This window comes from Pithys albifrons, chromosome 4, assembly GCF_047495875.1.
Source record: "Pithys albifrons albifrons isolate INPA30051 chromosome 4, PitAlb_v1, whole genome shotgun sequence".
Lineage (NCBI taxonomy): Eukaryota > Metazoa > Chordata > Aves > Passeriformes > Thamnophilidae > Pithys > Pithys albifrons.
The window spans coordinates 52,015,826-52,039,882 of NC_092461.1; the positions used below are offsets into that span (position 1 = coordinate 52,015,826).

The following is a 24,057-nucleotide window of genomic DNA, read 5'->3' on the forward strand; positions in this document are numbered from 1 at the left end:
AGTCATGGGAGCCAGAGCTGGCAAGAGCCTATCTGCAGCACAAACAAGGAGCTCAGATTTCATCAAATGAAAGGCACTAAAAAGCCAAAAGACTTTCTAATATTTACTACAATAATTTGCCATTGGAGGGGAGGGGGGGGACATCAGTACTCTGACTCTCTTCTGACTGTATCTGCTAACAGAACCAAGCATTATTCTATTAGTTCAGGGATTACAGGAACATACAGAAATACAATCCATAATCTGCTTCCACTCAAATATTAATCAGGAACTACAACAATCACTGTTTCATTTGCATTAAGCCATTGGCTAAAGCATATCCCCCCCCCGGGGGAAAGCCCCACAGAAATACATTTCTGCAAGTCATTTTTATAATCTGCCTATTAGAGACAAGACCTTAAAAGCCCTGCTGCAAACTCACCACTCACTAATCCACCTGCCCATTTTATTAAACTTTTCTTCAACTGAGGAGCAGTGCTTGACCCTCAGATTACTCCACAGCTACAGCAAGTTCACTTGCATCAAATCTGAAACAGAAACAGTTTAACATAAACTTATGTGTAGAGGCCAAAATTAGTAGACGTCAATTAAAACCTTCAAAAGAAAGACTTTTCCCTTTTCTTAATATTTTCAGCAGACAAACTATGAAGTACTGGTAAAGAGTGCACAAAATGTGAACTCAGCTAAAGCAAACATTTCTCCAATACAGAATCTTCTACAAAGTAGAAGCTGATTGCAGTGCCCTGCAAGAGAGACAGGCAGGCTGCTGCTTTCATTATGTTGCGTTTGGAAAGCTTATCGAAGAAAAGCAGGTGAAATCTACCACAAACAAGAAGTACACAAAAAGCACAGACACTGCCCATACTTAATCACTATTTTAAGATCTGAAGAGTGCAGAAGCTCTGAAAAAATTAACAAGTTACTCTGCAGTTTGATACCACAAGCCTTGTCCCCAGTGGTGGTTTGACAGGGCCAACAGCTGAGACCTGTAGCACTGGGGCTGCTGCACATGAAGGGCCAGCCCAGCCTCTTCCAGTGGCTCATTGACACTAGTCCAACACAAGCCAAACTTGGCAACACGCTTGGTCATCCCTGGTTTAAAACATTACTTAAATGCCTAAGTGGCTTCTAAATCCATAACCACACTTATTTCTAAATTAGCCTTGAAACTCCTCCTGTATGCTCATGCTTCCCATCTTATTAATCCCTCCTGACAGTGAATAAACCTGTGGCTAAACTACTTGTCAATATAAAAACCAGCTGCCCTATTTTCTCTCACCTTTGAAGGCCCACAGTTAAAGAAAATTAAACACATAGGCTTGAAACTACACCATATATTTGTAAATAAAATAATTTGACAGAACAAGATTACAAAGTATGAAATGAGCCCTTTCAGGAACTTTGAACTCCAAGAGAAGTCAATGTAAAGTCATTTTGTAAAGTTTTAAACAAGTATCACTGAGGAACAGGAGAATTACCATAAAAAACCTTCTTTAATGCTTTTTTTAAAAGTTTGAGCCATATTGATACCATACATCCATTTCAGATGAAAAATTACATAATTATGCGTTGTTTGGTTACAGCTTCAGGGATCAGTGCGGCACAGTGCAAGTTTCATTCACAGATAAAAAGATATCTAAAGTAGGTACAAAATACATTCTCAAAATACAGGATGTGATCTAACTGTCGGCAACCCTTTTCACACCCCTAAAATGTGCTGAAAAGTAAGCATAAGGTACGGAAAAAAAGGGGAAAGTACACCAGGAGATGGACTCTCTAACAAGACAAGTTAATATTTGACAGGTTAAGAAAGAGGAAACAATTGCATCAAGGAGAAAATGATTGTTAGTCATTAGAAGGTATGTACAAGGGAGGTTTGTACTTTGATTCTGTAGAAAAACTGAAGCTGACAAGTCTCCACTCCTGAAATAGAAATACTGAGAGGTACAAAGAGTAAGCACTATTAACTCAAAGTGCCCTCTCAGAACAGTCCATTTTTCCCTGCTGCAGGTCACCATTCCCCCATCTTCCAAGGAAAAAGTATATGCAACTACTTATTTCAGTCACTCTTTCAATATTTTACAGAATCTTCCTGGCCCCAAGTCTGCATCAGAAAGTGTTTTCCCCTCTGTGTATTTATTTTCAAGTAGAACAAATACTCTTCAGTGCTTTTATAAAAAGCCTTATTTTTAGAGCCTAAGCTAAAAATATTAATGCAATTTTCACCTGAAGCAATGTCTTGCAAAGTATGAATGCAGAGTGCCTCTCTAAAGGCACTAAGTGCATCTTTAGCTACCAGAAATCTTACAGAAGGGCACAGCTTTGAAGTGCTCTGCTAATTTTTATTTAAAAAATATGACTGACACTTTCAGCATACAGAATGGGAGACTAGTGCAACGTGCAGCATTGATTGTTTATTCAATAAATATTTAATCCATTTGTTGCCAACCAAGGCAAACAGTGCAGAAATTGTCGTTCAGAGATACAAAAGTTTAACATTTTTTGTATAAAGTCAGTTGCCACTACATTCATACAACTATTTCAAAAAGGTTTTTCTGCTTGAAAAATTGGTGCTATCATTATAAAAATAAGAAACATATTTGGGGGTTTAACATGTCTTTGCAAGTCTAACTTTTACATTTATATGGGAACGTGACACTTCTGTACTCAAGAAATAAAAACAAATACTATGGTAGAGACATTTTCTGCACTGATGATTCCATTATAGTCCTTAAACACATCTTTCTTGGTCCTGGGTATACATTTAGAATGAAGTCACTTGCATCTCACATTTATCCTGAGGTCAGCTGTGTAAAAAGGAAAGCCAGTTTTATAAGGATACTTGCAGGCTTTTTGTTGAAAATATAAGGTTATTTTTAAATAAGCCAGTAAAATTCCTGGGGGGAAAGCCCCAATGCTCTTACCAATGTTTTAAGAGAAAATTTAGTGCCATTTTTGGGAATTATTTCCAAAAACACACAGGCTATCACATCCAAATGTTGTATCATTCAACCAAAATTTCAGTATGTATTTGCCAAATTTAAAACTTCAAAACTGTTCTGAAAAGAAAATGTATAAATCCCCACAGAGAGTCTCCCTAAGCTTCTCATCTCAAGATCCCAACCCTCAACACAACTTCAGCAAGGAAAGCCCTGCTGAAGCCCATGGAACCCTGCAGAGTTTGGGTCTGCCTGCACAGGTGAGGACATGTGATCTGGGTCTGCATCACCCACCACAGGGTACAATTATGACCTTGTCAAAGCTCCACTTTGAACACAGCAGTTATTTTCAATAGCACCAACAATCTCTCAGCATTAGGCGACATAAAACAGGTTTGTTTCTTCCTGAATCAGCACAACTGGTACAAGGCACTGCTTGGCATAAGAAGTCATGAATAGGAGCAAAACAAGAGTTTCCAAGGTTTTGACATTTAGGTTTGTAAATTACATCACCTTTCAACTTATTATATACCATGGCTAGAAAAACAAGGTCGTCTACAGGATTAACAAAAACACCACCATCCCATGCATGCTCAGTTTTCTTCTCCATATCCAAAAATCCTCCACATAACAACCTATCAATATGAAACATTTGGAAGCATGGGTTGTTAGATTAAGAAAACTACATTTTATTCTCCAGTCTTCCACGAAAACCTAACCTAGACACAACTCAAGTATATGAAGTTGGAAAATATTCTGGTAACATTTGCACCTGTCTATCCCTGCAGAGGAGAAAAAAAAACAAGCTACTGTCTAGAGAGTTCATAGATTGAGGCACATCACAGCTGAAGATATTCAGGCATATTTTATGGCTAGAACAGGATTTTTCTGAGGAACCTCACTATAGACTTCCCCAAAAGCAGCTCCATATGGTTTGAAACAACTTGCAACACATGGGAAAAATGTTTTGTCCTTAATCACTACTGTCTTCATCATCATCATCATCAGATACATCATTTAAAGATGACTTAGGTGACTGGCTGTAGGAGTCCGATCTACTGGACTGACAAGCAGTCATCTCCCCGGTAGAAAGAAGATCATAGCAGAAGTCACAGATTCTCACTGGCTTGGAAGACTGGCTCGGGAGAAGAAACCTCTTTTCGGAGCAGGGCCCGCACACGACGAAGCCGCACTTGCGACAGTGATGACGACGGTTGACGGGCGTGAATTTTGCTTTTTGACAGCGCATGCACACACTGGCCTCCGAGTCTGGTACCCAGACAGCTGCATGTTCATTGCTGGGAGTCTTCCCACTTTTGGAAAGCAAATCAGAAACACACTTATTTATGTGATTCATCCACTCAGACTTCTCTGTAGCAGTGGCAGCATAAACCGCAAAAGACTTGGTTGGTGTCTTGATAAGCCACCCGTTCCGTAAGTCTCCCTCATCCTGGATGGAATCAATAGTGACGTTTTCCAGTGGGATTATGTGCTGTTTATTGTATTTCTTCTTCTGGATGACAATGTTCCCATAAACAAGAATGTCATTAAACAGGAAGAACTGCCTTGCTTTAGGCTTCTTCCTGCACAGCTTTGTTAGTACTCCCTCTCCAATGAGAACACGACCAGGAATAGTCAGAGGCTGACCAGCCGCTCCAAAGCAGTTTTCCACTATACTTATTCTTCTAGTATTTGCCTCACTGTTTGCCAAGCGATCCACCATTTTTCACAAGTATCCTAAAATCAAAAAAAAAAAGTTTTATATTAGAACAGGACTGATTCAGCAGCAAGCAGCCTTCCCCAAGGAAGGCACCGACCCCACATTTCTTAAAATATCTAACAGCACTCGCTGGCTCAGAGGCACCCACTTGGGCTGGATTTAAATAAGTATTAACACCTAAGAATTTTCAGCAACCGATTAGTCCTTTTTCCAAAAGCAAAACAATATTCCATGCAGCTGACAGCTATCTTTATCACACAGATGGCAACTACAGAACTGCTTTCGAGAGACTCCAGCAACTATTTCCTCTCTTGTAAGGCTACTACATCCTGGCTTGATGCTCATATTTCTCTTTGTATCCTTCTGCACCTACTCTCTGGATGGCAACAGGAAGTATCATCTATCATTCCAAATTCTAATGCTGCAGAAACATCAACTTAACTGAGCAGCCTGGAGACCCACATTGGTTTTAACACAACAAACAAATTACATAACTGATATTCACATAGGAAATCACACTTAGTACTGCTCTTTTTTTCCAGTATGCAAACCTCAAATCATGGGCCACAGCCCTGGATCTACCTGCTAGAAACATTTCATACAGGCCACAGCTTGCACCACCCCTCCACCTGATTTCATGGCAAACTCCTGAGCCAGGAGCAGGGAGTGAGTCATGGCTGGTGGCTCAGAACCTGCTTGCTGCTGCCTTCTTTTTGCAGGAGCCCCTCAGTCCCTCCCTCCTCATCTACTCAAACCACACCTCCATCACACTGAGGCAACATACACAGGCAGACCTGCTCAGGAGACAAGCCACACAGCTCACAACTGCTCTTTAGAAACACTAAGTGACCTGCACCAGCTGAAAGTTTACCAAAGACAACTTCATATGTCATGAAGTACTAATGAACTGAAGAGTATGTTTGTTCCAATTATGGATTAAAACCCCATCTTGCTCAAGTAGCAAATAAGATTTTCTCTTGTAAGGGTGAGATACCCAAGGCATCCAACAGTGAACTAAAAATAAGAAATCATTATAGTTATTCATACCCCGGCAAACTGCTCTCTAGCTTGTCTTTTACCCTGGAGTTTCCCAGGCAGAAGCCTGGCAAAGGAAACTCCTGCCAGTCCGACCCACATCCACTCCACCCAAACTCCTTGTGAATACAGCCACGAACCTGAACTGTGGGCTTGACTGAGCAGCAAGACACCTGGCAGAGGCAAGTACTATGGACAGGCTTTTGTCTCAGCATGCAGAAGATTCTCCAGTGCCTTCCACAGGGCTGACACTCGCACACCCTTTGCTACAGGCACTACTTGGGACATGCCTGAAGAACAGCAGAGTGACAGTGTCTACTTCCTGCACATCACAACATGATCGCAGTTTGGGAAGTCCTCTACATTACCTACCTTTTCTTTTAGGCCTACATTGCCTGCCATCAGTACAGCATCAGCCTACAACAGTGAGGAAACTGGGCTGAAACAAGGCTCAGATTTGAAGCTGCTCAGACTCCCTCGCTCTGCCATAACCTGATCCAGTCAATCTTCTTCCTATGAATCAAAGCACAGATACTTCCTTACAAAATAGGGAAACACCTCTCATCAGGACCCATCTAAGCATGTTACCTGCGATTACACACATCCACATGACCAATGTTAGAACCACAGAATCACAGAATCGATTGGGTTAGAAAAGACCTCCAAGATCATCAAGTCCAGCCCTTGGTCCAACTCTAGTCCATTTACCAGATCACGGCACTCAGTGCCATGTCCAATCTCAGTTTAAAAATCCCTAGGGATGGTGAATCCACCACCTCTCTGGGCAGCCCATTCCAATGCCTGATTACTCTCTCTGGAAAGAATTTTTTTCTGATATCCAATTTAAATTTCCCCTGGCAGAGCTTGAGCCCTTGACCCCTTGTCCTATTGCTGAGTGCCTGGGAGAAGAGACCAGCCCCCACCTGGCTAGAACTTCCCTTCAGGTAGTTACAGACAGTGATGAGGTCACCTCTGAGCCTCCTCTTCTCCAGGCTAAACCACCCCAGCTCCCTCAGCCTCTCCCCATAGGACTGATGCTCCAGTCCCTTCACCAGCCTTGTTGCTCTTCTCTGGACCCACTCCAGCACCTCAATATCTTCCCTGAACTGCGGGGCCCAGAACTGAACACAATACTGAAGGTGTGGCCTCACCAACACAGAGTACAGGGGAAGGATCCTGGTCCTGCTAGCCACGCTATTTTTGATAAGAATGATTATTGTTACTGCTTTGAAAGTTTAATTAGTTTCACACAAATAGTTTGACAAGTGGACTTGCACAGATATAACTACCTTTTTTTAAGCTCTGCACACATCATCTTGTACCAAAGTCTGACACTGAAGACAGAAGAATCTTTAAAAGTTTTCTCAGCACTATTTTTGAATTTTCTTTACATGCCTTGCAGCATTATTACAGTAGGTGAATATTGTGTTAATTAGTTCTATGGTTAGGGGAATTACAAAGCTACTAAATCCGAAACTATTTTGATGTGCAGAAGGTGAAGACAAAACACAAATGCCAAGTAGAAAGTAGTTAGAAGGGAAGGCACAAAAACAAACTAGGAGCTCTTTTATGTGTCCTTGCTGTAGTCCTAGGTTTCAAAATCAAATTCGGGTGCCTGAGTGCTGAAGCCGAGGACTGGGAATGAGGGTTAACTGCCATTAGCTGTCAAATAAACATTCCCATCTAACAACATACCAGCAATAAACAGCCTTCACAAGCGTCAAACCAACAGCCCTTCAAACTTAGAAAGCAAGGAGTCAGTCACAGGGTCAGTCTAAAGTTATTTACTAATCCCATGTTCCCTGTAAAGTGCGGAAGGGCATCAGTCATCAGAGTGCAAAGGGGACAGACCATAAGGAATACACTTCTCTGCAGGTACAAATAACATGCACTATTACTAAACATATACTTTTATACAAGATATCTACAATTACAGCCACTTAAATGCTTCCGGTAATCCACAGGGGGAAACCCCACTCCCACTCACATTCCCAAACCAAACCCACAAACACAACCATGCTGATGAGTTTCAGTGAAGGAAGCTCACGGTATGAAGGTACAGCGACCTGTAGGAAGCAGCCACTGCTCCACAGCTCCAGCTCAGCCATTCTACACTCCCTGCCAATAAACTGCAAACTCAGTTCAAGGTCACCACAAAAGCTTTCAAAATACAAGTCACTGGGAGAAGAAAACAAGGGAAGGAAAAGCTAAAGGTTTTAATTAACTGTTCTCTAGGATGACCAAGAGAAAACAACTGTAACCAGGATAGTTTAATAATACTCATGGCTTGACACCAAGACGCGTGACTCCAGAACATGTGCTAAAGGCTGCATTTTGAGCTTGTTGTGAAAATAACCACTTACTGGACTTAAAGCAAGAATCCAGGGCAAGTTAAGGAAGACAAGATAATTGCCTCTCTTCCAAACTGAAACGTTTTTCTATAATGTTTAACACTGTCACCAGCCAGCCTCAATTGAGGCAGCAACTGCCACAGGCTGCTGATGGATGCGGATCCCACGTTTCCAGGGCACGAATTGTATTTTCCCATACTAATAGATTAGACTTTTTAAAATAAGCACTGACGTTTTTTGGATAAGTTTTTAAAGAACTAAACATTAAAAATCACTCTGAAATCCCATGCACACTAATGCTCATTCATCTTCACTAGTCTTTTCTGAGAAATGGAGGATGTTCAGAAATCCGTAAGAAACTACCAGAAACGCATCATTACTACAAGAATGAAACACAGAAAAAAATAGACCAGAAATACAAAAAGAAGCCATTCCTAAGCCATAAAAGCTACTGATGTATGTATGTATGGCCAAACTCCACGAATGAAGATTTGGGAAGGGCTCTGCCCACGTGGGTGTGCCCTTCCAGCCTGAGCAGTGTTTTTTTAGGTGAGGCACAGTGTGCACAGAACTGGCCCCACCGTTTAAGTCCTGAGGTCCATCTGCCACAGCCGAGCGAGCTTGGACAGTGACAGTGAAATCCTTGGTACTGTCACAGCACCCGGTACTAACTGGGGCTGACCCTGCTGAGCATCTGAGACCTGATGGGATGTGATGGCAGGGAGGCCTTGAACTGCCAGGGGACGGTCCCCACTGAGACTTGAACTCAGGTCCTTGGGATTCAGAGTCCAGAGTGCTCTCCTTTACACCATGGGACCACCTGCCATAAAAAGCTAAAGTTAGGAGAAATACACCTCTTCCTCTCCTGAGCACACTGAGTAAGAAGGTACTAAAATTGTCTGGACACACAAAGAACTTTTAACCCCAAGATGTCACAGTCCAAAAGCAAAGCTATCAATTACCAGTATTTAAAAACTACAACAATGTTGTCCTAAAGCATATTAAGATATATTGTAAGAGACCACAGATCATACCCTGGAACTGGATACGAATACCCTCATATTAGCTCAGTTGGTTAAAGCTTGGTTGTAATAATGCCAAGGTCTCGGGTTCAATCCCCTGTATGGGCCATTGACTTGAGCTGGACTCGATGATCCTTGTGGGTCCCTTCCAACTCGGAATACTCTGTGATTCTGTGATTCTCTCTTCCAGCTAAGACTTTCCTCTGAAGCTGTTGGCCACAGTAAGAAGATATAGATTACTGTCCTCAAGATGCAGAATCTTGAGACCTGACCAAACAAAGCAATTCCTGAGTGATGGCAAATTGCTGAAAACATGCCTTGCTATAACTGCCAGTTCATCAATCGTCATCTTTACACTCGCCATTGGGCTGTTAACAATTATGTTTAACACACTGCATTAATACAAACTAGAGTCTACATTTCTCAAAGCCATGGTATCAGGATGCAGACAGCTAAGAATATTCATAGTCAAGGTGAGAGCTTTAAAGGAAAAAGGTGTATTTAAGCTGCTGAAAAAAGTGGAAGAGCTCAAAACTAATCATGAACAGGCCCACTGAGTCCTAAAGCTGCAGCAGATTCTGGATGTCTCAAAGTCAGATTCAGTAACACCAGTCTGATAGAAACAATGTGTCACTAACAACAGTATCTGACTGCACCACCAGAACAGATAAAATGATACCCAGCTATTGGTGCACTGAAGCAAATGCAGAGAACAGAAAAGAGAAGCTTCAAAAATGGAGGAATACAGAAAGGAATAAAGAAAAGGTAGAAACAGCAGACCTAAATGAAAGCACATTATACCTTGCCACACAACTCGTAAATAATTATCCAGTTGTCACACAGAACCCTTGTTCTCACACCTGCATCTGCACATACAAACAGCGTCAGCAACTATGTTGTTACATCACATACATTCAAATGAATCCATTTTTCTTTTTGCCTCAAGGTAATATACATGCTTCATAAAAGTTTCTGATTAGAGTTTCTTAGTAGAAGTATCATGTTTGACTCCACAACTTGAAGGCTTTGAATAAAACAGAAATTTGCAACAGAAATGCATTTTGCTTTATACTTAATTGCACAAGTTAAATGTCATAAAAGGTACAGAAGATAAAAAAAGTCCAAACTTTTACAAGACAGAAACAAGCAAATTGTAAACCAAAGACAGACAAGGACTACCTCGAGACCAGGTATCTAATGTGCATTAAATGACTGGTTTGTAAAATGGCTCATTTTTTGGATCTGCTGAAGAAAATACCACACTCTCCCTAAAAAGAGTCCATCAGACAGAATCAGTCACTAAGTACATAGTTATGTGGGAGTTGTTTAGTAACAGCTTTCAAATAACTGTTATAAATTATCAGACTCATACAACTTTTCTCTTATTCTCTGCCTATGCAAGGAAGACACCCTAATTTGAGTTAGTTGCATAAACACAAACAAGTTACCCAGAACCATCATACAACTTTCATTTAATGTTCTGTCTGAAATAATATCACCACTTTTTGTGAACAAACTTCCAGCTATGAAGGCATCTCAGTACTGTAATACATTATGTTAATCTCTATAAATATTTCATGTATTGTACTTAAGAGCAACCCTTGACTTTTTGCACCATTGCCAAGTAAAACACAATCAATTTCTGAAGTGCAACCTGTTTAAGAAAACTTATCTGCATCTAACGCTTTGAAAACAGTTTTAGTGTGGAAAATTGCTGAACTAAACTCATGCACAGTAGATACTCCGAGTTTCTGATACAAGTCAGAAAAGAAATTAGCACAAATTTTAAATCTGACTTTGGCCTCACCAGGTACACCTTCCTTCAGCACACAGAGAGAAGGATGATACCATTGCTTGTCCTGATTGGCGAAATTACAGTTTCTCTGCACTTAAATCAGATCAGCTGTAATCAGAATCCAAGCATTCATGCACAAATCACCTTCATGGGCCTTGCTACTTTGTATTAAATAATCAGAGGGCTAATTTGAGTATAACGTTAAGTGAAATTAAACAAATTTAGTCCCAGAAATATTGAGAGGATACACGAATATGACAAATACCTTCTAAAGGTCTTTATCACGGCTAAAAGCTGACATGACAGTAACAACTCAAATGCCTGCCCTGCGCTGGAGCCAGTTGTCCTAGATGCTCTTTAAAAGATAAGACAACTACTGTCACTTCCAGAGAAACACAGCCTTCTAACAAGGAGTTCTCCAATGCTGCTCTTCACACAAGTATTCCCAAAACTGCTAAATTTGACAAACTGTCTTGCTATCACTATTGTAACCAGCTGGTCAGGTACAGAGGGTAGCCCTGGTAATATCTGGAATATGTGAGTATTAGGAATGGCAGGAAGCTACACGACAATCTGGAAAAGAAAGAAAAGCCAAGAGATTAAAGAGACAGTATCAAGGTAGAGATAATAACAGGAAATGAGACATAAGATCCCTCTGAACTTCAGCATAGTCTTTATCCACATAATCACCTCTGACTAACTTGGCCAATGGCTGCAGCATTCAGAAAGGTACTGATAGTCAGACAGAAATTTTGACTTGATTTACAGTGAAAAAAAATTAAAATTACCTTTTCCTTAAGGTAATGTAAGCTGTTGACTCTACACCGTTTTTCACATCTTAAAAATCACTGGCATTTAATAAGTCAAAAAAGCTGCAAGATAGAACACTGGAAAAGACAACAGCGATACCAAGACTGCTTTGGATTACTCTGAGAAGGCAAAGATGCTTGCAACACTTTCATCCAAACACTGTAAAGAAACAGTGTAAGCATCTATCAGTGGTACACTGGCAGGAAAGGGGAATAGATGATACTGTGAATCTCCCCAAATCTCATTTTTATGATTCTCAATGTAGTATTTTCTACATTAATGCAATTTTTTTCCTTCCCCGCTGCAAAGACCCAGCTTCCTGCATTGTGCAAGCCTGTGGAGCAACGGCTGTGGTGTGAGGAAACACAGAGTAGCTGACTCTCCTACTGGTATATCCAGTACCAACCAGCAGTCTTAACCCTTCATTCGTCTCAACCTGTTGGGTAACGTTCTGGCATCGACCACAGCCTTGCAGAAACCGTGCTGGAAATATGTTAACAGTAACCACATTATTCATATTGTGCAACCTGTGAATACTCTGCCTTGCCAACAGTTTCAAAATATTTATATTATTTCTCAGTCCATTTATTCATGTCTAAATATATCATGAAGGCAAACCCAAGAATTTGTCTAGCTGGATGTCATCATAAACCTATAATTACTAAAACAAACCAGACAGATCTGTTTTGTTTTTTAACTGCTGCAAATGACTGTCACAACTCAAATCCCACTAAAGCTCTTCTTGAAAGAGCAACTTAGAAATTCCTGTTTTAACTGCCTGACATCTTACAGTTTAGTAATTCTTTCCATACATTACAGTTAATTTTTGCATACTCTAATTTCCAACTTACAAGCAAAGTTTGCTGTTTCACTTTAATTGACTGGTTGTGTAAGAATTGCTCATAGAAGGTAAATTAGTCTAAATCCATAACAAAACCAACAAAACCCCTCTTTATTATCAAACCTGCATGGTCAGTGGATTGCCGGTCAAATTTGCAATAGCCATTATCCATCTGAGCTAGAAATGCCTAGAAAGGCCAATTCCATCTTGGAGATGGAGATCATTTCTATGTAGACCTTTTAACATGTATGACCTTATACTCCCCAACCCTCTCAGAAGCCAAGTTTGGGCACAGAAAGCTATTTTTAGCAAAAGACTATCTGTTTTGCCAAGCAGCATGTGCATTAGCACAGCAAAAGCAGAGCAATGCTGTTTTACTATCCAGGCTACTCTGCTGAACATGCTGCCTGAGCTGCTGTTTGCAGGCAAAACCAGCCAAGTTCAGCACATCAGCTTCTCACAAGGTTTGGTATTTATGACAATAAACCTCAGCTGGAAAGAGAACACCAATTTAACCTGCCTGTAAACAGAAACACTCGCTCCCACATTCCCCACGAGTTGTAATGCTAAATAATCACAGAGGACACACAAAGAAAACACAGGCATGCAGAAGAGGGCTGCCCCACCCAACATGCTGGGCTTGTTTTAAACTAGCCCTGCATAAATGGTGAGAGGAACCACCTTGGCCACAATGCCACGTGCAGGGATGCCAGCACCCCTGCTCCAAGCAAAGAACATGTGGGACCCATGGAAGAGACAGAAATTCAGAACCGCTGAGTTCAAAGCTGTTCCCACTACCTTTTCCTGCTTGGCAGTAACAGAAAATATGAGACTGAAACACAATCATAGAATCACAGAACCAACTGGGTTGGAAAAGACCTCCAAGATCATCAAGCACAACCCTTGCTCCAACTCCAGTCCATTTACCAGATCATAGCACTCAGTGCCATGTCCAATCTCAGTTTAAAAACCTCCAGGGATGGTGAATCCACCACCTCTCTGGGCAGCCCATTCCAATGCCTGATTACTCTCTCTGGAAAGAATTTTTTTCTGATATCCAATTTAAATTTCCCCTGGCAGAGCTTGAGCCCTTGACCCCTTGTCCTATTGCTGAGTGCCTGGGAGAAGAGACCAACCCCCACCTGGCTAGAACTTCCCTTCAGGTAGTTACAGACAGTGATGAGGTCACCTCTGAGCCTCCTCTTCTCCAGGCTAAACAACCCCAGCTCCCTCAGCCTCTCCCCATAGGACTTGTGCTTATCAGTACGAAAGGGTTTGTACCACAGGGCAGTGCATGACTGGGAGGGCCTCGATGCACTGTCAGACCAATTGGAAGGTCCTCAATTGCACCACAAGTCTCTGAATGCCTCTTAGGGGAGAGGAGACCTCACTGCAGAAGTCCAGAAGGAACATTCTTGTAAGAGGTCCAGCTTTTTAATGAAGTCAGCTGCTTGTTACCACTGTCAGGCTTCTATTTACAATAAACCATGGTAGCTGACACTGTCTTCTGGCACAACAGAGACAGAGCTGCTGCTGGGGAGAAACACACAGTTCTCCAACCCCCACCTGGTAGTCAAAGGTTGGAGCAAACAGAGCAACTATCTACACTAAATTTCCTGTGTCCTTACCCATCCGCAGATAAGCTGAGCATTTCCCAAGGACCTACATAGGCTTACACGGCTTTGAGCAGCACGTGTGAAACGCAGTACTGCCAGCTGAAGGGTTGACATTTAGATGAGAAAATTCTTAACACCCCTCATGATGTGAGAGAATAAGTAGCCAGCATGAGAAAACCAGGTAATGGCTAGAATTAAAGGAAATATTGAAGCAAACAGAAAACCCAAACCACAGCACACAACCCTGAAAACCTGAATTCTGAAAAGGTGAACAGGCAGGCCTGATCCACCATAAACTGTGTTTCAAATTCAACATAGTCATCTGTGAGCAGAACCAACTATTGGCATATCAAATACTTGCAGCTTGTCAGCATATTGAAAGGGGGATAAATAAAAAGGTTGATGTTTTGTATATATAAAACTATGTATTTATAACCTACATAAAACACATCTGCCCTTCAAAATTAATCTACAAACAAGTGACTAAAAAAGCCAGATATTCAGATCAAATCTTTGCTGTCATGGGGAAACACCCTAACATTTTGACTTGGCATTTGCATGTATTTAGGAGTACTAGCAGTGGTTGGCTTAACCTCTGGTGCTGGCAAACTGCTTCTTTCATCTTAACCAAAGCACTGGGAACACACACTAGAATATGTTTCAAAGCACAGTTCCCACAAATCTTAAGCATAAAAAAGCTCAAGCTCCTTCTGGAGTTCTCCACAGTTCTGAGTAGCTGAAAGCCATCAGAAGAAAAGCAGACAACAGACCAACACCTTAAAAATGTGCCTGAAGAGACAAGGACAGAGAAAAACAGTGCCATGATCCTGCTCCACCTCAAGAAGCTCCAACAGACACAAACTCCACGTGCTGGGCCAGTACTAAAAGGATGACTTGACCAGGCTGAGATACCAAATGCTGGAATACATTTTTGTGTTTACAGTTTAATGTTTCCCTACCCCACTGCTTAAGATTCTCTCCCAGCAAATGTTATTTTGCAGTTTGGCAGCAGTGGCTTACCCCTCCCTTCCAGGCTGCCTGGACAGGAGCCGGGTGTGCCCTTCCCATCCGATACACTGCCTGCCAAGGAACAGCTTAACCAGTGACAGCCCACTTGGGAGCACCAGGGGTGCTCTACATCTAGACATCTGGGTTAGCAAATAATTTGACAGATACAAATACTACCACATTAAACATTAAGTGGACATTGGGTATTTGTGTATGTATGCCCAGACTTCACGAACGCAGATTTGGGCAGGGCTCTGCCCAGGTGGGTGTGCCCTTCCAGCCTGAGCAGTGAATGTTTTAGGTGAGGCACAGCGTATGCAGAACTGGCCCCACCATTTAAGTCCTAAGGTCCATCTGCCACGGCCGAGCGAGCTTGGACAGTGACAGTGAAGTCCTCGGGACTGTCACAGCACCCGGTACTAACCGGGGCTGACCCTGCTGCGCATCCGAGATTTGACGGGATGGGATGGCAGGGAGGCTTGAACTGCCAGGGGACGGTCCCAGTGAGACTCGAACTCAGGTCCTTGGGATTCAGTCTGGAGTGCTCTCCTTTCTTTACACCACGGGACCACCCTGGACATTGGCTGAGGGACAAGAGAAATCGATCAAAAGGATCCTGCTTAAGCTTTGCCAAATCAGCACAATGAAGAGAATCCACAGAATCAACATAAATCTTGAAACAGATTTACATAAATTCTTCTGGGGAGGGCACACAGCAGCAATAGTATAAAAAACCAGATCCAGATGCAACTGTTCTACAGAACTGTTGCCAAATCCATCTTGCAAGTGATTCTCTAAAACCAGACTGGCCGTGTGATTTGTTGTTGTTATGGATTATTATAGCACACACGGAGGCTACTTGCTAATGGCCAGCTAGACCATCTCTCTGCCAGTGTGAAAAGAGATCTGGTTTTCAGTGACTGAAATAAACAGTATTTTTCAGCATACTTCTTGCAGGATCTTTAACCTACAAGCAGGTTTTCCAAAGCATAAGTATACACTCAAAACAGCACATCCTGCATTTCAGGGCACCTGCTTGTTTTAGCACTTGAGAACTATCAGAACAGCTACATGCTCAAAAGAGCTACCTCAAGTTAACAGAATTTTATTTTCCGTTTTTTTCAGGAATTCAAATCACTGACACACCCGCTTGTTCACTGGCTTATGTCTTTTTATTATGCACAGGTACTTCAAACAGCTAATATTTAAAAACAAACACACAAACAAAAAACCCCCAACATTCTGTTTTAAATTTTCTTTAGTTCACTTTTATTACCACTATGAGAGAAGTTACTGCACTTCACCAACAGTCTAACAAGGACTAGACTATAGGTAGTCCCTCATAGCATGACCAACCTAGAGTTACCAAACAGCCAAAGCCAGGCAGGAGACATAACTTCCTACAAATAACTGCAACACAAAAGCACTTTCATTTCTAGTAGCCATGTTTTGAAACAGAGCAAAGTTTTCACATGCAGGTCACAATTTACAAGCACAGCAGCATAACCACATCATTGCTATTTTTTTATTATTATTATGTAATTTTTTCTTACGTGTGTGCTCTTTAACTTCAGATACCCTGCTCTAGGAAAAGAAGCTACACAAAAAAGAGGTTTCTTTCACCAGTTCAGTAATTCTAAGTATTTCTACAGAACTAAACAAGACACAAGCCAAGTAACAACACTCAATCTCCTTCTCTGGCCAGGAGCAATCACCTCAGCTTTCTCCTGACCCTTGTAAGTTAAGAAATCTTCACTTTAGGGGGCAACCCTAATAGCATATTGTACTCTAGAAATACTTCCAGGAGGCCAGGCAGCTGGTCACTGCCTAACAGGGTCAGACAAAACACTGCTGGAGCACATTTTCAATAATATAGTAGGAAAACCAGAATATACAGACAAACTGACTTCCTTAAAATTCTCAACTCCTTAATTAAAAAATTGATCCAAATAACTTCTACCATTAGTTCACCAGCAAGAATAGACTAAGGGCAAATATGGCTGGCTGCAGGGAATCTTTTTCCTACCTGCTGAAAGAAGTTGCTTGACTTGGTACTAAAACTGGCTCACACCCCAGGACCACATGTATGGCAAGACTGGCATCAGGATGAAACCACCAGCCCAGCAGAAACCAGGGGCTCAAAGGCAGCTGAAACACAGTGTGGGGCTTGGATTCAACTAAATGTGATTTTCAGGAAGCTTGAAAGCACTACTGAAGTGCTGCATGGACCTGTCACTGTCGACCCCCATCAATATCTAAATTTACTTATCCAGCATTATTTAAAAATACATGATCCAATAAGCCAAGTGTTGAATTCTCTTTCTGAACAAGGGCCATAAGCTCTTTTATATCAAATGCTGCTATCTAGTGCCACGGGTGAGCGGGAAAGGTCTAGAAACCTGACATCTGACAGCTATTAACAAAAGCCAAAAGGAAAGCTTTAAACAATGATACCATAAATAAAATGTCAGTCTTCAGTGTAACCAGTTTTTTAACCATTCCCTGGATGTTAAAAGGGCAGTTCACTTGCCTCCATCCTGTTAACCTAGATCAGAAGAAAGAGGGGAGGAGGGGGAGAAAAAGTAAAAGAATAATCACTGTCACACAGAGCTTTCAGAACACAAGCACACCCGAGATCACTCTCAGAAGTTCTACATTACCAAGTATTGACAGCTAAGTCAGGAGAAATTTAAAGCAGAAGGGGGAGGGGTGTGTGTGAAGAGTAATTTCCTAAAAGAACCCAATAATCACAGCAGCTTACCGTGGGTAGCCTTCTTGGGAAATACTTCATTAGCCCTTCCCCATTTTACTGCTCGTCAAATGTGCTGGATGCATTTTAGCTGTATGGAAAGCACTCCGAGTACAGACTGTCCAGAGGACACTTTGAAAACTACACAAAGGTTTGCACTGAAGTTCACCTGCATAGCTCACGGTCCCAAGGAAGACGCTGACTACCTGAACAGCTGCATGTACAATACACTGCTCATTTGCATTAACAAGTTATGTGTACACTTTAGAAATGCTAATGTCAAAGAACATGCTGTAACTTTTTCAGAAGGCATGTGAAGTACTTAAAAGCAAAAGGGTTACCTCGAGAGATGTGTTTGAGATACAAGAAGCATTTAAGGAAAGCCAAAGCTGCTGATATAGGTATGTATGGCCAGACTTCACAAATGCAGATTTGGGAAGGGCTCTCCCCAGGTGGGTGGGCCCTTCCAGCCTGAGCACTGGATTTTTTAGGTGAGGCACAGCGTGCGCAGAACTGGCCCCACCATTTCAGTCCTAAGGTCCATTTGCCACAGCCGAGCGAGCTTAGACAGTGACAGTGAAGTCCTCAGGACTGTCACAGCACCCGGTACTAACCGGGGCTGACCCTGCTGAGCATTCAAGATGTGACGGGATGGGATGGCAGGGAGGTATTGAACTGCCAGGGGACGGTCCCAGTGAGACTCGAACTCAGGACCTTGGGATTCGGAGTAGAGCTGCTGATACAAAGATCACATACACCAATCTCTATCAGCCTCTCCTTATCTGTTTGAATAAGTAGAACTTCTCAACAGACTGCCTCTCCACACAGTAACTACCTGCTCTGGTGCCATCTTGCTACATTCAGGTATGGGGTGGGCAGGGGTGATGCAGCAAGAACATTCCTGTATTTGAAATCCTTGACTTTCAAATGTTTATTCTTTTACACATCTACAAAATGCCAAAATCCTGCTATATTACATACTCAATATGCTTAACATTAATTGTAAAGGATAATGATGCAAAGAGAAAAAAGAGAGCCACTCCCACTTAATTTTTAAAATCCTTCAATTATTTACAATTACTAATAAGCTAAACCAAAAAGCCAACACCACCAAAACCCCATGTCATTATGTCTAAGGCAGCAGCACTCTTAACCTACTTATGCAACTAAAGTAAACATATAAGTATGTTTCTGATGGTGTAGTATTAAAGTGGCAGCTTGAAAATCATGAAGTACTCTTCTGTTCAATAACACTTCTGCACTTTAATATTTATTTTCATAAAAGGAGAGTCTTTTTCCTACAACTCTCAGTCAATCCACTTCTCTAGCAAGCAGACTCATATATTTCAATAGGACAGCTCATGTGGCCCAGAATTCACAGGACTACTTGCTAACACAGTCGTCACCACAGCTTACAGCTTATGATAACAATAAAATAGTCTTCAGCATTGTAAGCACATCCTACCACACCTATTTAAAGAGTAGTTTTTACAATTGAGAGAGGGGAAAAACAAGTCCTCGGCCACACCATGGAGACAAAAGTTATTCTACAACAGCAAACCTGGAATTTCCTGCAAAGGGAGAAAGTTTAAATATGTGTTTCTGTTTCAAAAGCCTGTATTTGCCTTTATGTATTCTCATTCAGAACAATCCCCAGATTATCAAACTTTCATCCAACTACTGGTTAAATTTTTTGAAGATTAAAATATACATATACAATCTTGATCTGTAACTTTCAAAAAATATATAAAAATTAAATGGAAAAGGAAGCTTAAATATTAACAGAGCTAGGAATAAGTCACGAATATGCCTTTAGAACCTGAGGTTGCACAGAATGAGGCTTCATTTCTTAATATAAAAATCAAGAATTTAACTTCCTTACCTACCATCACCATAGAAGCATATCCTTTGCTAACGCTGGGGTTTCCTTATTTCACATCACCCACTAATACACGCTATTTAAGAACAAAAACTTGCATGTCGTTTGTTTGCTTGGACACCCCTCCCAAGATTTTATCTTACAGACATGCTTTCAGAAAATTAGATCTGGAATGTGCCATGCCTTGACCCTAAGCTTTCACTAACACCTACAGCCCTCTCTGGTGAAGACAAACCACTGAAAATGCTGCAAGGGTACAAACCCAGTGTTTTTACCATACCTTTACTGCTCACACAGGGCTCTTGGAAAGATAAAAAAGATGCGCCAAGCTCTGCCATATCGTGCATCACCTGAAATTGCAGTTCCATCTCTTCAGCGCTCCAAAACCTTCCTGCATCCACTAATCTCAACAGTGAAACATGAAAATCACCATACCTTTTGGATACAAGAACCATTTTGACAGTGATAATTTTTGTAAACTAAAGGGCTTTATGGTACTGTGGATAGATCTTCATTAGTCCAGGGACATATCTAATTACTACAGTTATGGCTCAGATCATGATTTAAGGGAAACAGAATGGAGATCTTGCTGGAGATCAATTTCAACACTACATCTAGTGAAAACTTGCTTCTAGGTGAAAAGATGCTACTCTCTCTCTTTCTAGAAAATACAACAGAGGATACTCAACCAGCTTCTCTGGCTCCAAACTTCTACTCATCCATTTTCATTCATCATTTTAGGGACTTCCTCTATATGGGTTTCCATACAGAGCCAAACTCAGACACTCCAAAGGCACACAGCCAATCTGCATTCAGAAGCAAGAATTTGGGACTTAGACTCACAACACTTCATTTCCACTGTTGTTTTCAACATACTTGGCATGGCATTAAAACACTTGAGAAATTATTATTTAACAAACTGAGCTGATATACAACACATTTGACAACACAGCAACTCCTGCCTCCCACCAGATTAGTTAACAGCACTTAGATTATCGAGGTTAAAAACAAGAGCACTGCCTTCCAAACTAAAGAACTAATTCCATTCTCTGTGCTGATGACTGCATACAATGCGATTAATGGTAGGATTGCAGCACCAATTGCACTGCTGTCTTTCAGTACTGCCCTTCTTTCAGACAGTCATCTCTAAAATAATTCAAAATACACGTATCGTAACTTGAAATCTCAGTATTTACGTTCTTCTTGTTTCAGGAGTAAGATGAATTTGCAATCTCAGTTCTGCAACAGATTCCTGTGTTGTGGGTTTGGTTTTAGGCTCACTTTGCCTACTGTATTCACCTCATCTGAACTGAAGCTGTTATGCACATCACAGCCTCAGATACAGCGTTTCTCAAATCAGCCCTTATAGTAACTCCTAGCACGGCCTGAGTTACAACTTAATGATGCTTCTGGAACCACTCGCAACAATTCAACCAAAAGACAGTCCTTGGTCTCTGGATAAGGATACAACAGGTCGTTTTGGTTATCTACAACTATTGTGCTGATGCTTCATGTCAAAACTTGAGTTACAGCTGTTTCCCTAAGCAGGGACAAAGACAGTGCCAGGACGCGCTGCTCAGCAGACTCACCCACCACTTTCTTGTCGTGATGAGTTTTCCCCCTAATAAATTATAGGTGGCAATGCACCCAAGTATTTCAAGCAAGGTGAGAGAAAAAACACGCGGCTGCCTTTTTTCCGGGCTGCTTTCAGACAACAGTTTATGTGCCACACGCACCTCCGGCAGAACAGTCACACTCCCCTCCAAAATACAAAATATGCGAATTTCACAAGAAAAAAAAAATAATAGCACCTTCTGTTCGCAGCCGCCACCACTCGCGGTTCCGCTGTCTTTTTACCAGAGCATCAAGACTTTTCAAGTGCCTCGCTCCGAGAACGACGAGGAGTTTCAGAGGGGGCGCGCAGGCCGGGGCGGAGCGCGGCCCCCGCGGGGCAGGAAGGGCGCTCGGCCCGCCCGGCCCGGCCCGCCGCCCCCCGGCGCCCGCCCCAGTCACGAGTCGGGCAGTTTCGGGCACTTACGTAACGCCGCGGGCTCGCGCCGATGCTTCTGCCCCTTCCCGAAGCCAAAGTCTCTTCCGAGCCCCCCCAGCTCCCTCAGCGCTCCTGGATAAGCCAACGCCCGCCACCGCCGCTTTCTTCCCCAGGTCCTTCCCTTCCCTTCTCGCTGCCTCCCTCCCTCCCTCCTTCCCTCCCGGCGGGACGCGGCGCTGCCCCAGCCCACGGCGGGACAGCGGAGCGCGGCGCCGCCTCTCGCAGGGGCGCTCCCTGGCCGCCCGGCAGCCCCCGGCTCCCAACATGGCCGCGGGAGAGCGGCCGGACCCCGACGGAGGAGGGCTCCGTGAGCAAAGTTTCTCTCTCAGTCCCGGCCGCCCCGACCCGCCCCGGGACCGACCCCCGCCGCCCGGACCGCGGCCGGACCGCGCTGCTCACCCAGTGCACCCGCTCCGGCCGCCGCCTGCCCCGCTCCCCGTACGGCCGCGGTCATAACACCCCGCGCCGGCGGACGCGCTCCGGGACACCGCCCGGCGGGGCGGGGCCGCCTCTCGCCATCTTGGGCGGGGAGGGCTAAGGCGGCACCGCCCCCGCCCCGCCCCGCTCCCTCCGGCCCCAGAGCCGCCCCGAGAGCCACCCGACAGCCGCCCTCGCCCCGCTCCCTCCGGCCCCAGAGCCGCCCCGAGAGCCACCCGACAGCCGCCCCGCTCCCTCCGGCCCCAGAGCCGCCCCGAGAGCCACCCGACAGCCGCCCTCGCCCCGCTCCCTCCGGCCCCGAGAGCCGCCCCGCGGGCACGACGGGTCCGGCCCGGCAGTGGCACCTCGTTGCCTCACGTTTGTTTGTATTTAAAACACCACATGTCCACTCTTTGTGCACCATCCCGGGTTCGTGCCCGCTGCTCTACGTGCCCTCTCCCAGATGTCATTCAGTATGGGCACGTTTCAATTACCTCTCGGTACATAAAGTTTTTTATGGCGCACGGAAGTGCATTAGGAACGTTCTTCAGCTTGAAGAGTTGTTGGTCAGCGTTGAGGAGCTGTGGCAGGTCTGCCAGAAGGGCTCCCACCACGAGGAGCCCCTTCCATCGTCTGTGTCGGCATTTAGTGCCTACACATCCAGTCATCCAGAGCAGCATTTTCCAAATACAGGCAGCTGCTCGGTAGCTAACGTGATCCTTCTGAAATTTCCAGCCACAGATGGATGGTACCAGCGGGGATGGACGGCTGGTGAGCTGAGGAGAAGGGGCAGCAGCATCATTCCTTGCTATGGTATGACTCCAGTGCCAAAGTCTGTGTGCTGGAAAAAAGCCCAGTGGGCTTTCTTTTTAAAGAAAATTTCATTTACATGCAATATAGCAGTTTCATTTCCCAAATTTCACATTGCTGAGCAATAATGCGGATGGCTTTTCTGGGGAATAGATTGGTGGTGGGGTAATCATGAACCCACTGAACCTTCTGAATTTCATCTGAATTTTGTATCCCTGCTCAGACAATGACACAAGTAGATGAGAGCCACATCACTGAGCTGGGTCTTTCCTGCTGTGGAAGATGGACACAGGGAAGGGAGCAGGACACAGAGGGCTGAGCATGGGTGTCCACCCACCCTACCGTATGGCAGCCTGGTCATCTGCTTCTCCCTCAAATCCACCCAGTGTTCAGCCTGAGCTGTCCTGTGATTATTTTTAGTGTACTAATTTACTTAAGGTGTGGACCAAGCTGGTTAACCCCCCCAAGTATTTTAGAAACAGGTACTTGTGGCAGTTTAAGACTTCCAGGTCTGAGAGCGTGTGCGGGAGGATGTATTTGTCAGGTGCTTCATGTGTAACGAATTTGGGCTCTGACAATGTTTAAATTGGCCACCAGTGTCTTCATTTTGGGATTCCCAGTTGCAGAGAGATCTTCGCACCAGACCATCTTTTATGTATGAGTTGAGCTGGTTCTTGTGAACCAAAACAATCACTTTATGTCATGACCTTCGGTAGCTTTAACTTGCCCTCTAAATCAATTTTCTTGGCATCAGAAGCAGCTTCATTGTTAATTAACTTTTCTTTCATGCTTACAAATAATTTTATAACGCCCAGTTAAGATACAGCAGTAAGCTGGAAACACGCAAAGTGAAACAGTCCTAGTGTCTCTGCCTGTGTGTCAATGTCTTAATTCTCTTCCTGAAGCCCAAACTGACATTGTTTTCTAAAGGTTTGCAAAGTGTTACAGCAGTGAGATGCTTTTTCTGGCACATACAGTCATGGAAAATCAGCATAAGGCCTTAACTCCAGTTAAG

General features: G+C 43.3%; 1 protein-coding gene across 5 annotated transcripts; it reads right to left on the minus strand.

Moving 5' to 3' along the window:
• Nucleotides 1-1,319: 1,319 nt before the first annotated feature.
• On the minus strand, nucleotides 1,320-22,341 carry PLEKHF2 (pleckstrin homology and FYVE domain containing 2). 5 transcript variants are annotated; one of them, XM_071554125.1, is made up of 3 exons: nucleotides 22,215-22,341; nucleotides 6,067-6,207; nucleotides 1,320-4,676 (listed from the first exon to the last, which is right to left on the minus strand). In XM_071554125.1, exon 3 carries the CDS (start codon nucleotides 4,660-4,662, stop codon nucleotides 3,913-3,915), a length of 750 nt encoding a protein of 249 aa, XP_071410226.1. In that variant the 5' UTR covers nucleotides 4,663-4,676; nucleotides 6,067-6,207; nucleotides 22,215-22,341; the 3' UTR covers nucleotides 1,320-3,912. The 5 variants fall into 5 exon arrangements, with proteins under 5 accessions (XP_071410226.1, XP_071410227.1, XP_071410225.1 ...); XM_071554126.1 differs by lacking the exon at nucleotides 22,215-22,341 and adding an exon at nucleotides 21,577-21,877; XM_071554124.1 differs by lacking the exon at nucleotides 6,067-6,207.
• Nucleotides 22,342-24,057: the final 1,716 nt, after the last annotated feature.